At 36.6% G+C, this 11,762-nt stretch overlaps 1 protein-coding gene across 4 annotated transcripts in view; it reads left to right on the plus strand.

Moving 5' to 3' along the window:
- The window catches only part of LOC107097001 (zinc finger protein 710-like), a 32,670-nt gene extending 25,512 nt beyond the window's left edge, over nucleotides 1-7,158 (plus strand). For 2 of the 4 annotated variants that reach the window (XM_015393951.1, XM_015393949.1), the window contains exons 3-5: nucleotides 4,040-4,231; nucleotides 4,374-4,545; nucleotides 6,097-7,158. In XM_015393951.1, the coding sequence (XP_015249437.1) occupies nucleotides 4,040-4,231; nucleotides 4,374-4,545; nucleotides 6,097-6,281 (549 nt within the window). In that variant the 3' untranslated portion in view covers nucleotides 6,282-7,158. The remainder of the gene's footprint in view (nucleotides 1-4,039; nucleotides 4,232-4,373; nucleotides 4,546-6,096) is intronic. The other 2 variants (XM_015393953.1, XM_015393950.1) reach the window with 2 other exon arrangements.
- Nucleotides 7,159-11,762: the final 4,604 nt, after the last annotated feature.

An 11,762-nucleotide genomic window follows, 5' to 3' on the forward strand; every position in this document is an offset into this window, starting at 1 on the left:
TCTGAGCCTGATAACTAAAAGATCTGCCGCCAATTGTAGAAATTCTAGCAACCACTTGTAACAATCAGATGTCTGGTAGAAGATGCAGCTTGGTTATTTAGGGGATAAATTTCAGAAGGGGGCTTTTAAATTATATTCTTGATTGAACATGTAGCCATTGAAAGGAAGCTTAAATGGGAGGATTAGGATTTATTTTGAGGATTTGTTATTAACATGAACATAATGAAGTTGTTAGACATGTTCTCCTAAGATCTGTCCTTTATGGGAGAACGCTGAAAGGAAAAAAAGCATAAAATTTAGTTTCAAGTTTGCTATAAGTAGTGCAGGGGACATGGGAAATACCAAAACAGAAAATTTAGCAAACACACAAAACATTATCTGTGGTAGAAACCAATAAAGTTAATTGTTCATCAGCATCATCGTGCTGCTTATGTTCAACTAGGATTAGTCCTTACTGAAGGAAAACCAAAGGTTCTGCATTGCCTCTGTCTAACAAATGGATTAAATGGCTCCTTAAAATAAGTAATGATGTATCTGATTAATCTGATTTAAAGTATGTTCATGTGTGAGAATGGTCCAGTCAAAGCCAAAGTCAAGTGGAGACATGGCTCAGAGTTATTGCAGTACAACAACTTTCCCCCGGGGTGCCAAATAAAAACCCAGATAGGACCCGTCTGCAGAAACAGATTGAAGGGAGGGGCTGTTTTCAGGGGGCAATCTTTCGTAAACTTTTTTTTGACTCAACAAATGCTTTGTGACACCATCAGTGTGTGAATTGGTGAATGACTGAATCTAGTGTCAAGGGCATTGTTCAAGTCCTCTGACTAAAAAAAGTGTTATAAAGGTACAGGCCAGTTACAATTACTCCTACAGTGCTGAGAGAATTAAGTATATCAGTAAAATACTTAAATAAAAAATTAGTTAAAGTGTAATGTTATGTCCATTCTAATCACTCAATAAGTCTAAATGTATAAATTGATCAATATGAGCTCTGATGTTAGGCTAAAGGAAACAATCATACTAGTAGAGCCAGCAACAGCAGCACCACCGGTCAAAGGACTGTTCAGGATTATTGCATCAGAAATGAATAGACTGAAGATCAGTTTAAAGTTGTAAAGTTAATCATCCCTCTGCTGCAGAAACTAAACATTCCTCCTAAAAACACCACACCTCCAGCTAAGGGTAGGCATTTAATGTATCCTATATTTTTTATTATAAATTTCTTGTCATAATGCTATTTAGAATTTATCGTCTAAGTCGGAGGTTTTCAACAGGGGGTTTGCGACCTCTAGGGGTCCACAGAGGTACTGCATGGGGGTCACGAAAGTTTTGGTTGGTTCGATTTTTTTTATATTCCCCCCTGCAATTTTTTTCCACTAATTGAAATGTCTTTAAATCCACATTAACAGGAATTCAACACATTGTAGCAAATAGATAAATGGAGGCAGAAGATGTCTTTCAGTCATCAATGCACACATTCAGCAACAGACAGGAGCTCTTTCAAGCTGGGCACCGTTTTCATTCACAACACCTGTCCCATCAACCAGGAATCAGAATCAGAAATACTTTAATAATCCCAGGGAGAAATTACTTTCATTACATTACTCCGTCTGAAACAGAGTTACTATAGGACCAATTTGATATAACACAATTGCATATAATATATATAATTAGGGGGTCCCCGCTCCATCTGGCCATCAGTTTGGGGTCCTTGGCCTGGAAAACGATGAAGACTCCTGCTCTAAAAAATAAGTTAGAATTATTGATGATTAAAAAAACTCAAGAAATGGGTGAATTGGGAATTTTATTTTTAGTATTTTTCTTCATTTATTTTCATTGAGACATTGAAAAATATGAAGAATATGATTACATGCAGTTACTATGGGATGTTTAGCAATATAAATGACCCTTCTTTATGTAACTGGAGCCCTGAGGAAGACTATTTATATTTGCATTTTTTATTACCGTACTATGGGGCTATGATTGCTGTGGCCTGCAGTCATAACTATACAGTTAGTGAAGAACGACTACAAATAATTAATTAAATGTTTTCATCATCAGTTGTATCTGTATCTAACTACATGAAAACATTTTAAGGGCATGTCACCCAGCCCAACCTCAACTTGTTTCAGAGACTGTTGCAGCTCAAGCTGCACTTGTGTAAACAATACATTCTATAATTCCAAAAAAGTAAAAAAAAAATAAAAAAAAAATGGACTTTGTTTCCAACTTTGAAGACTTTTTACTTCCCATCCAGAACGTTTTTTAAAAACTGTTTAAAAAAACAAAACAAACCGGTTTTATTGTCAAATTTTGATTTGTGGTTTTACCAAATTGCTTTTTTTGCTTTTATTTTCAATTCAGCATCCAGATTGTTTTGAAAGAAGAATCAAAAGTCAGAAAAAATTAGAAGCCACACAGATTTATGAACCAAATCATTCATTTGTGCAAAGATTTTAGTCTGATGACATTTTGATGAACGGCCTGATCTGCCTGATCCCTCCAGGACGGCTTGGTTTCCAGTCTTGCAGACGAGACCCAAGACCGCATGGTCCCTTCTCACCCTGTTCTGCAGAACATGCTGCTTTTCCATAAATGATTCACCAGGTGAATAAGAATTCTAGTTCTACCCAAGCAGTTGGAAACCTGACAGAAAATGCCACCACATCACAGATTTAAAGGTTTTCTGATGAACCTGACTTCTTGTGAAGGTGTGGAGTGATGCTCTATACCCTGTTCTCCTCTCTGGTCTGTTTTGGGCCTGCTGTCTGATTGCTGCTCCCCCTTGTGGACAAACTGATTGTTGAGCAAAGGGTGAAATGAGCAGTGAACTTATAAAAATATTTCTGCTCAGATTTCAACAAGAATCTCTTTTCTGAGCATTTTAATGTTTAAAAAAAGTTAGCGTTTGATAACTTCTACACTATTTATTGCTGGATTATTGTTATTTGTATTATCATGCATGGATTCCGGTTGTTGGTCTACAGCAGGGGCGTCAAACTAAATGCATAAATATGGACATATTAAACTCCTAAAGGAGAGACTTTGCAAGTTTAAAGGTGAGAAATGACATATTTTTCCCCATACATGCCCTCACAATATCCATGCATCTGCTTCTCCTCTCCTCCCATTCACCTGCACAGTACTGCTGTTATTTCAGGTTTTTGCAAAAGGAGCAAACATCCTAAACAGCTAATCAAAAGCTTGTGCTTTTGCTATTTTAATACAAAAAGTAGGTGTCTTCCTCTGTTTATAACTTTTAGTCACAGTTCAATGGGTACCAAGCATCTGTCACTGCTTCAGGCAACAGAGGACGGGGCCAGCATAGCATTCTGGGATTTGTAGTATGAGCAAACATTATTTGTTCTATTATTTTTAGGGCTGAAATATTTAATCGTGATTAATCGATTATTGAAATAATCGTCAACTAATTTAGTATTTGATTAATCGTTAACTGGAGTGTAGAGACTCTAAAACCTGCCTTTAGCTGACACAGCGACCCCTTTTGAGCAGCAATTATACCAAAATTGTAAAAAATAATATGTAAACATTTTGCATTTAAGATATAAATCGTTTTAGTCTTTCAGTCTGTTTTATCTAGAACTCCTCCAGTGGAAAAGTTTTAGTTTCACCTGGTTTCAATTTTGCAAAAAGTCTTCTTTAAGGAACCTTTTGCTCTCCGATTATTAATCGATTAATCGAAAAAATAATCTATAGATTATTCGGTTTTCAAAATACTCGTTAGTTGTAGAGCTAGTTATTTGTTCCACAGCTAAAATGGGGAATCAGTTTGTATTAGCTTCCATAAATTCAGCTCCTAAGAGGAGCAATAAGAGAGCTTCTCCACATGCAGGACATTGCTGCAAATGTGTCATCATCCTATGGTTAAAGATTGTAAGAGCAGCATCATGCTAGCATGCTATGTGGAAAAACTTTCTCAGAAAAGGGAATTTGTCTTTGTAATTTATTACAAAGCATCAGAGAGGAAAAAGAAAAGCTGCTGTAGTTGCTGTGTGTTGATGATGTTCGTGCTCTGCAGGGAATGAAGGGCCACAAATGTGAAGTGTGCTCCCGAGAGTTCACCCTGTCTGCCAACCTCAAGAGGCACATGCTCATCCACAACAGTGTCAGACCCTTCCAGTGTCACGTCTGCTTCAAGAGCTTCATCCAGAAGCAGACCCTCAAGACCCACATGATTGTCCATCTGCCTGTGAAGCCGTTTAAATGCAAGGTGAGCATTTTGACGCCATGGGGGTCATAAATGAAATGCAATGAGAAGGATCACCCTGGTCCCTTTATTCCCTTTTGTTAATGACTCATTTAATGCTTTAAATTATGACCTTTTATAAATGGAGTTTTTTTTTTGCGTCCAGGTCTGTGGGAAGTCTTTCAACAGAATGTACAACCTGCTAGGCCACATGCATCTCCATGCTGGCAATAAGCCTTTTAAGTGTCCTTACTGCACCAGTAAGTTCAACCTGAAGGGAAACCTCAGCAGACACATGAAGGTCAAGCATGGGATGGACGTCTCTCCAGAGGGACAAGGTGAGGACTGCTTTATTCTTTTAGATTCAGTAGGTTCAGTAAACATCACACGATCTCAGGTTAATGGATTCTATCTATTTAACATTTGAAGTTGATTTCAGGTTGTTTTTTTTTTTAACTGTTGATGCTTTCAGGGAAACTACCTTCATTTCATTTGATTTGTTGCGTTGTGAGGGATTTGCACAAACTAGCCAGAAAACAACTGAAATTTTTCAAAAAAAAGTCTTAATTTATTCCAAAAATGTTCAAAAAACGATAAACTGGGTCCAAAAAGAGGTCAACAAAACAGAATTCAATTCAGGCTTAACATAAAGAACTCGAGCACAAACTGACCTAACAAACAGGACATGAGGGAAACTTAAATAGTGGCTGATCAGACCACTGTTGACACACAAGTGGGGTAACTGACTAACAAACTAATAAACAAATAAACTTAATTAAACAGATAAATACTGACCAGACACTAAATACTTTTTAGATTTAACTAATTGACAAAAATTCCCAAACTAAGAATATTTAAACAAATGATAAACAAATGTCCCTTCCCATTACAAATGGTTTGATCCGCTGATTAGCCTGCAACCAATTGAGGAAAGCTGGAGCTCATTGCAGCCCTCCACCAGCAGATCCCAAGGAAACTTGCAACTCAAAGAAGAAAGAAATTAATCAATTGCATCTTGACAAAAAAGCAACCTGACAAATAAAGTTAACTAAATGTGTGCACTGCAAAAACTTTACTTAAAGTCAGGCTAATGAAAATATATGAAATGTGCAACTGATTTTGAAAATGAAAAATGTAAAAGTTACCACACAGCTTCAGAGTGTGACAGCAGGCTGTCACATGCATCCAAAGACTTTTTATTTTCTTGTCTTCTATAGAAGACTATGAATAATAACTAAGGAAGTTACTTCTGGAAGCATTGGATTATGGATGTGTGACGGAAACCTTGAACTCAAACATCTGATGCCTTTACATGGAGCCTAGACCTCTTACAGGAAATGTTACAGACAGAATAGATTTTTCTTTACCAAGTCACAGCCCTGACATAACAATGAGCCTTAATAAGTTATCACTCTGCCTATCTAATTTAAGGTTTTGGGCAAAGAATGTCAAAAAAAAAATGCAGCCTATCAATGTGTTCCTGTTTTTATTAAATAAAAAGGAACTAAAGATCGATTTTTTATATAGGATCGGATGGAAAAGGTTATAACATACTGGACTTTTTACTAAACATAAGGAAATGGATAAAAACCGCTACCTTTAGTCTAACTCTAAAGCCGGGCATACACTGTACGATGTTTTCAGTATTTGCACGCAGCTACAGCTCATACTGTACGACGAAACTGCAGGGTTTAAAAGTTCACAGTGAAGCCTGCATTGTTCTATTAATATATTTGTATGTATGTATGTATGTATGTATTTATATGTTAATGTAAATCTCTTCACATTTTTTTTTACTATTCCCCTTTTCAAAGATCACATCATGGGAAGTTTCCTGCAAAAAATTTGCCTCTATAATAAAATGTTGCTTTTTTTTGTACTTCAATCAGCAGAAACTCTCCCAGAAATGGAAAGCCAGGGTGAATATGAAGGCCAGAACTTCAACTTTACAGCACCAGACAATATGGACAACAGCGGCTCCCAAAACCTCACTAAACTCACCACAGCAAACATGGAGGACATGGAGGAGTATTACAATTTTGGGAAAGATACGAGCAGCTACACCACGCCCTGAGTATTAACGGACCACAGGAGACGAATGATTCTCAATTACAGAGCGGTTTTCAGAAACTCTGGGAAAGTGTTTTTATTTTCCTTACTGCTCAGACCTCCCACCAGAATCTAAGAGACGACGAACCTTTAGACGATGGGAGGAGTCCTGGAAGGAGGCGCTTAGGTCCCACCTCCTGCAGCAAAGACTCTGGAGCTGCTGATGCGGTCCGAAGCTCCCTTTGGATAACAAGACTCACTGAAACACAAACTGTCACTGATGGACGCTCAAATATGTATGTTGTATGTATCAGTTATTAAGGAGGAGAAAAAAAAACACTGCAGATGTGATAAAAAAAAAAAAGACATTCAGTCTTTGCCATCTTAGTTCACGTGTCGTATTTTGGACTGAAGGCCAGTTAGAAACATGTTGCAGCTCATCGTCCTCCATGTTCACCACTTACTAAACTGATCTTTTGATATATTTACACATTTCATCCGTTCTGTATCAGGTTGTCTGTTTCTCCTAGGCTTTACACTTAGAGCTTAACAAATTTCAGCTTCTGAAGCATTTTGGGTTTTTTTTTGTCCCATCCACCCGATGCGTTCAATATTTGCTACTTTCCTATGCTGGCCTTAATGACTAAACTACTGGCATGTAAAAGCCCTTTCACTGTACAGAGGTTTCGGCGACATGCAGTGTGTTTACCCACTGTTTGTATTTCACCTGGTTTAGCTTTACATGAATAATCTATCCCGTGTAGTGAATATATCACTCTAGTTTTTGAATTACTGAGTAAATGATACGAAGCACTTTTTTGTTGAAAGTTTTTTGTTGGGGAGAAAAGGTTGTAAAATCTTTCAAACCCCAATTATGGCAATATTATTAAACTATATATTATTGAACATATGTTGCTTCCTAAGTAGGGTTATTTGAACCTGCTGTCTCACAGTTTTTTTGGAGAACCAGGAGTTTTTTTTTTTTTACTGTTATCATTGTAGAACTGGGTTTACCTCTCAGTTCAATTCAATTCAGTTTATTTCTATAGCGCCAATTCACAACACATGTCATCTCAAGGCACTTTACAGTTCACCAGATCATACAGGCAGGTTGATTCAAAGTTTTCTTTCGAAGGAAACCAGTTGATTGCATCAACTGGAAGGCAATCCCTCACACTAAGCATGCTTATAGCGACAGTGGAGAGGAAAAACTCTCTTTTTAACAGGAAGAAGCCTCCAGCAGAACCAGGATCAGTGTGAGCGGCCATCTGCCGAGGCCGACTGGGGTTTAAGGAGACAGAAGCAGAGATACGAAAGGCAACAGTATAAGGTGGCCCCTTCCAGGAAACACACAGCCAGGCAGACCAGCTCCGAGCCAGTTCCCATGTCGGACGATGAAGAGAGCACATCCAGCCAGTCATAGTCAGAGAAACACCGAAATACAAGCTGATCATGAACATCTATGAACAAAGGTGTTGATGGCAGCAGCACAGCTGATATTTCTCTCCAGGATGGAGTCACAGTCAAACAGGAACAGACCAGATGAAGCTGCTATGAGAAAAAGCAGAGAGTGGGAAAATAGATAGAATGATGAAATAGGGGTCTCTATGTCCTCCAGAAGTCTAAGCCTATAGCAGCGTAACTATGGAGATAGCTCAGTTCAACCACTTTAGATTAAAAAAATAATAATAAAAAAAACGTTGACCTCCTGGTTGACATAAAAAGTTCTCCGATTTAAAATAACTAAATAAAAAAGTGGTTCACCAGTCATGTTCTTTGGGTTCTGTTTTTTATTGGCGGGGGGATCGCCTGCCCCCCTTCTGCTGCAGGTCAGCCCTGCTATGTCCCTGAGGTCTAAGTGGCTTTTTTCAGATAAATTAAGGTTTCTTGTTTACATAATGAATGTAGTTATTTTGTTAGGGGACTGATTTAAACTAGTTTCAGTTTATTTACTTTGTACAAAATTACAAGTGTCCTTTCAAAGCCCTCAAGTCACGTGCAATCCATACCTAACTTTGTAGAGTCAAACATAAATGATTCAAAACTGGACCAATTAAAGTGAACCATCATGGAGGCTCAGGGAGCTTCTATATAAACACATGGGAGAAGAGCATTTAATGTTATGAGACGAGACCCAAACTTCAGGGTTCCTGACACACTTATGTCTAAATCCTACATTTTCTAGAATTGTAAAAGGGAGTTCTCTCTGAATCTATTACAGATATTTCTAAAGTGGTTTTAAACATATAATAGCCAATGTAGGGATCAGGTCCCTCTGAAGCCTCTAATTCGTCTGGTTCAGATTTGTTCCTTTATTAGTGGAACAAAAAAGAAAGAAGTACTTTGGATTTATCAAAAATCTTCTGGATTTATGATTCAAAGCATTGGTAATTTTTTAGAGTGCATCTCAATACATCCTGTCGGTTATTGGATATAGACCACAAATAGTGCAGGTTCTTAACCTGGGGTGTCAAAGATTTTATCCTTTAAATTATATCCTCATCAAAACTGAAAATATTAGCAAGCCCCATCAAATTTAAAAACTGAAATCAGTTAAAGCCCCTGTCACACCTTGATGATTTAGACGGGTATGCCTGACACATGAAAAATCTGGCAAAAAATGCTGGCATATGTTGGATAAGTTATGGGTAGGTTTTGTATAAGTTATAAGCATGCTAAAATACGCTGGCAAACGTCGACATATGGCGAGTACATCGAGAAATGTTCAGTGTATGCCAGCATTTTAGAAGATTCTGTGATGTCAGGCATAAGCTGGCTAAATCGGCATGGTATGAGAGGGCTGTTATAATTTATAATCTCAAGTTTCAATCCAGCATGGCATGGGGGGGTCATGGTTTCATCTCCACCTCAAACCATCTGGATAAGCTGAACTCTGAGATCCTTAATGAATATATTGAGGGTAGTAATGAGCTGAATGAAATACTGAAGCCTGTCAATACCCGATTCGTTCTGCGCATGCGCGAACAGATATACATCGGGTGTCCATAAATAATGTAATTATGGTATTAAAACTACTTATTTCTATCCTTAACTCACTAAAGAATAGTAATACACATCTGTTAAAAATGTTTTAGGACTTTTATTTGACAATTTCTATGCTTTTCACATTTTCTTCTTTAAAGCGCTTCTCTGACGTCATCAGACTTTTTTTTAAAAAACTTTATTTAAACAGAGTAAATACAAATAAGTAAGGCAACATTACAAATCGTTGGAAGGCATAGTAGAGGCAGATTTAAAAAAAAATGGAAGTAAAAGGCATCAAACACATAAACATGCCATATAAAGTTAAGGTTAACCGTTGCTAAATGGCTTAATAAAAAAAAAAAAACTAAAAAAAAAAACTTTTTAACCATTGCATTCTCTGCAGCTTACATCTAATGCGGACATGCTTGAGTGAAATTATTTTTTATTTATTATTTTTGAAAATCAAAACAAAACCCCGCAGTATTATTATTAAAGTGTCGATCAACGTTCAGAGTAGGACTGGAAATCAGAGCAGATCGTATCTATTTGGGTTTTAGTTCAAATGCTTTCATTGAATTATTAAAGTTGGGTTTATATTATTTTTATTTCCCTTTTCGTTCCCATAATGTCAGAAAATCCAACGAAACAGAAACAGAACTGCACGGCGTATCTTTGGCGCCATCTAGTGGTTAAATTCAGTTGCGCATTCAGGCTTTGGTTTTGCAAATGTGCATTCAAGGAACTGACACAAATCTTGTGTGTTGTGGTTTTAGCATTTTTAGATAATCTGACTTATTTTGGTAATAAAAAAAATGAAATATTTCACATGTTTTGATCTGTAAATTTGTTCTCACACGATGCTAATCAGCTTTTAGGTTAAATCCTGACTCTGTGACCCATTCCTGTCCTACAGATAGCTCCTCATATGTTCTTTGCTTCTTTTCTTCCACCTGCTTTCTAAAACAACTGACCAGGTTCCTATTTTTTTGACTACATTCTCAAAAGCATGTTGGTTTTTCACTGAATGAAGTCATTTTTTATATGGACCATCTTCCCCAGCCTGTTTCTGATATTATTAATATCCTCCTGCTGTTGGGTAAATATCATATCCACTGTGTTAAATGGAGACATTCTAAACCTTCCTTTCATTGGTTTATTGATGACTTTAAAACATTTTTTTCTTCTCTTAAAAAGAGAGAGAAAAAAAAAGACAAATATGCCAAAAAATTGAGACTTGATTTCTCCAAACATCTGCTATTCTAGGTGCGTTAACCTTTTTGTTTTTATTATTTCTATGGCTCTGTCTATGTTTGATTTAAATGTTTGCTAAGATAAATCCCCTGATAGTTGCTTTACTTTTTTGTTTTCTTTTATTGTAATTGATCTTTATCTGTTCATATACACCCTTGCTATCCTCTCTGAGAGTATTTTTTTCATATAAATATTTTTAGATTTAATAATAATAAGATTAATAATAAATAAAAATTAAAGAATTCAGGTGTAATCCAAAAGTAAGAGAAGTAAAATATAAAATTATAAATAGTTGTTATCCAACAGCAGAAACTCCTAAGAAAAGATTTGGATTTGAAGAAGAATTTTTTTAAACTTTTAAAAACACTTTATTTACANTAACATAGTTATGTATAATATATTACATTTCTGACTGTATATCTCTGTAATTATTACACACTGTAGCTTTAAGATATATTTATGTGTTTGTTCATTTATTCCTTCATGAATTTATTTTAAGATCTTTTGCTTTTTTATCTTTTATTCTGTAAATCTAATATGATTTAATATTTTTTTATTGGCTAATTTACAACACAAGTCATCTCAAGGCACTATTCAGATAAAAATGTCGGATAGTTTTACTTCTTAAGCCCTTCTTTTTTTCAGACTTTTTTATATCATCTTATGCTGTTATATTGAAATGCGGGGGCAGTTTTCTCATTAGGGCTGGTGCAGTTTATAGCTTTAACCACCATATAGATTATGTTTATCCAATCCAAACATTTCGTTTCTGCGATATAGAAATACTGTTACGGTAGACATTTTTCACAAAGCTGATTTTTCCAGTTGAGTTTATCATCAATAATAAATCCAGAGAAATCAAACTTGATATCTCCATTTAAATAGTTTTAGGATAAAGGCTGCTCCGTGGCGCAGTGGGTTGCACTGCTGCCTTGCAGCAGGAAGGTTCTGGGTTCTATTCCCAGGTACTCCAGCTTCCTCCCACAATCCAAAAACATGACTGTTAGGTTAATTGGCTAAATTAAACTAAATCTCTAAATTCTCCTTAGGTATGAATGATTGTTTGTCTCTGTGTTGCCCTGTGATGGAGTGGGGACCTGTTCAGGGCGTACCCTGCCTCTCGCCCATAGACAGCAGGAGATGGGCACCCCTGGTGACCCCACTTGGGATTAAGTGTGTTAGAAGATGGATAGTTTAGGATTATAATATGATGGTTATGTACAGGAAGGTTGAGATTGTCAACAATAACCTGGTTTTGAACTGTAAACTC

The sequence above is a fragment of the Cyprinodon variegatus genome, unplaced genomic scaffold (genome assembly GCF_000732505.1).
Source record: "Cyprinodon variegatus isolate N-32 unplaced genomic scaffold, C_variegatus-1.0 Scaffold664, whole genome shotgun sequence".
In the NCBI taxonomy this organism is placed as follows: Eukaryota; Metazoa; Chordata; class Actinopteri; order Cyprinodontiformes; family Cyprinodontidae; genus Cyprinodon; species Cyprinodon variegatus.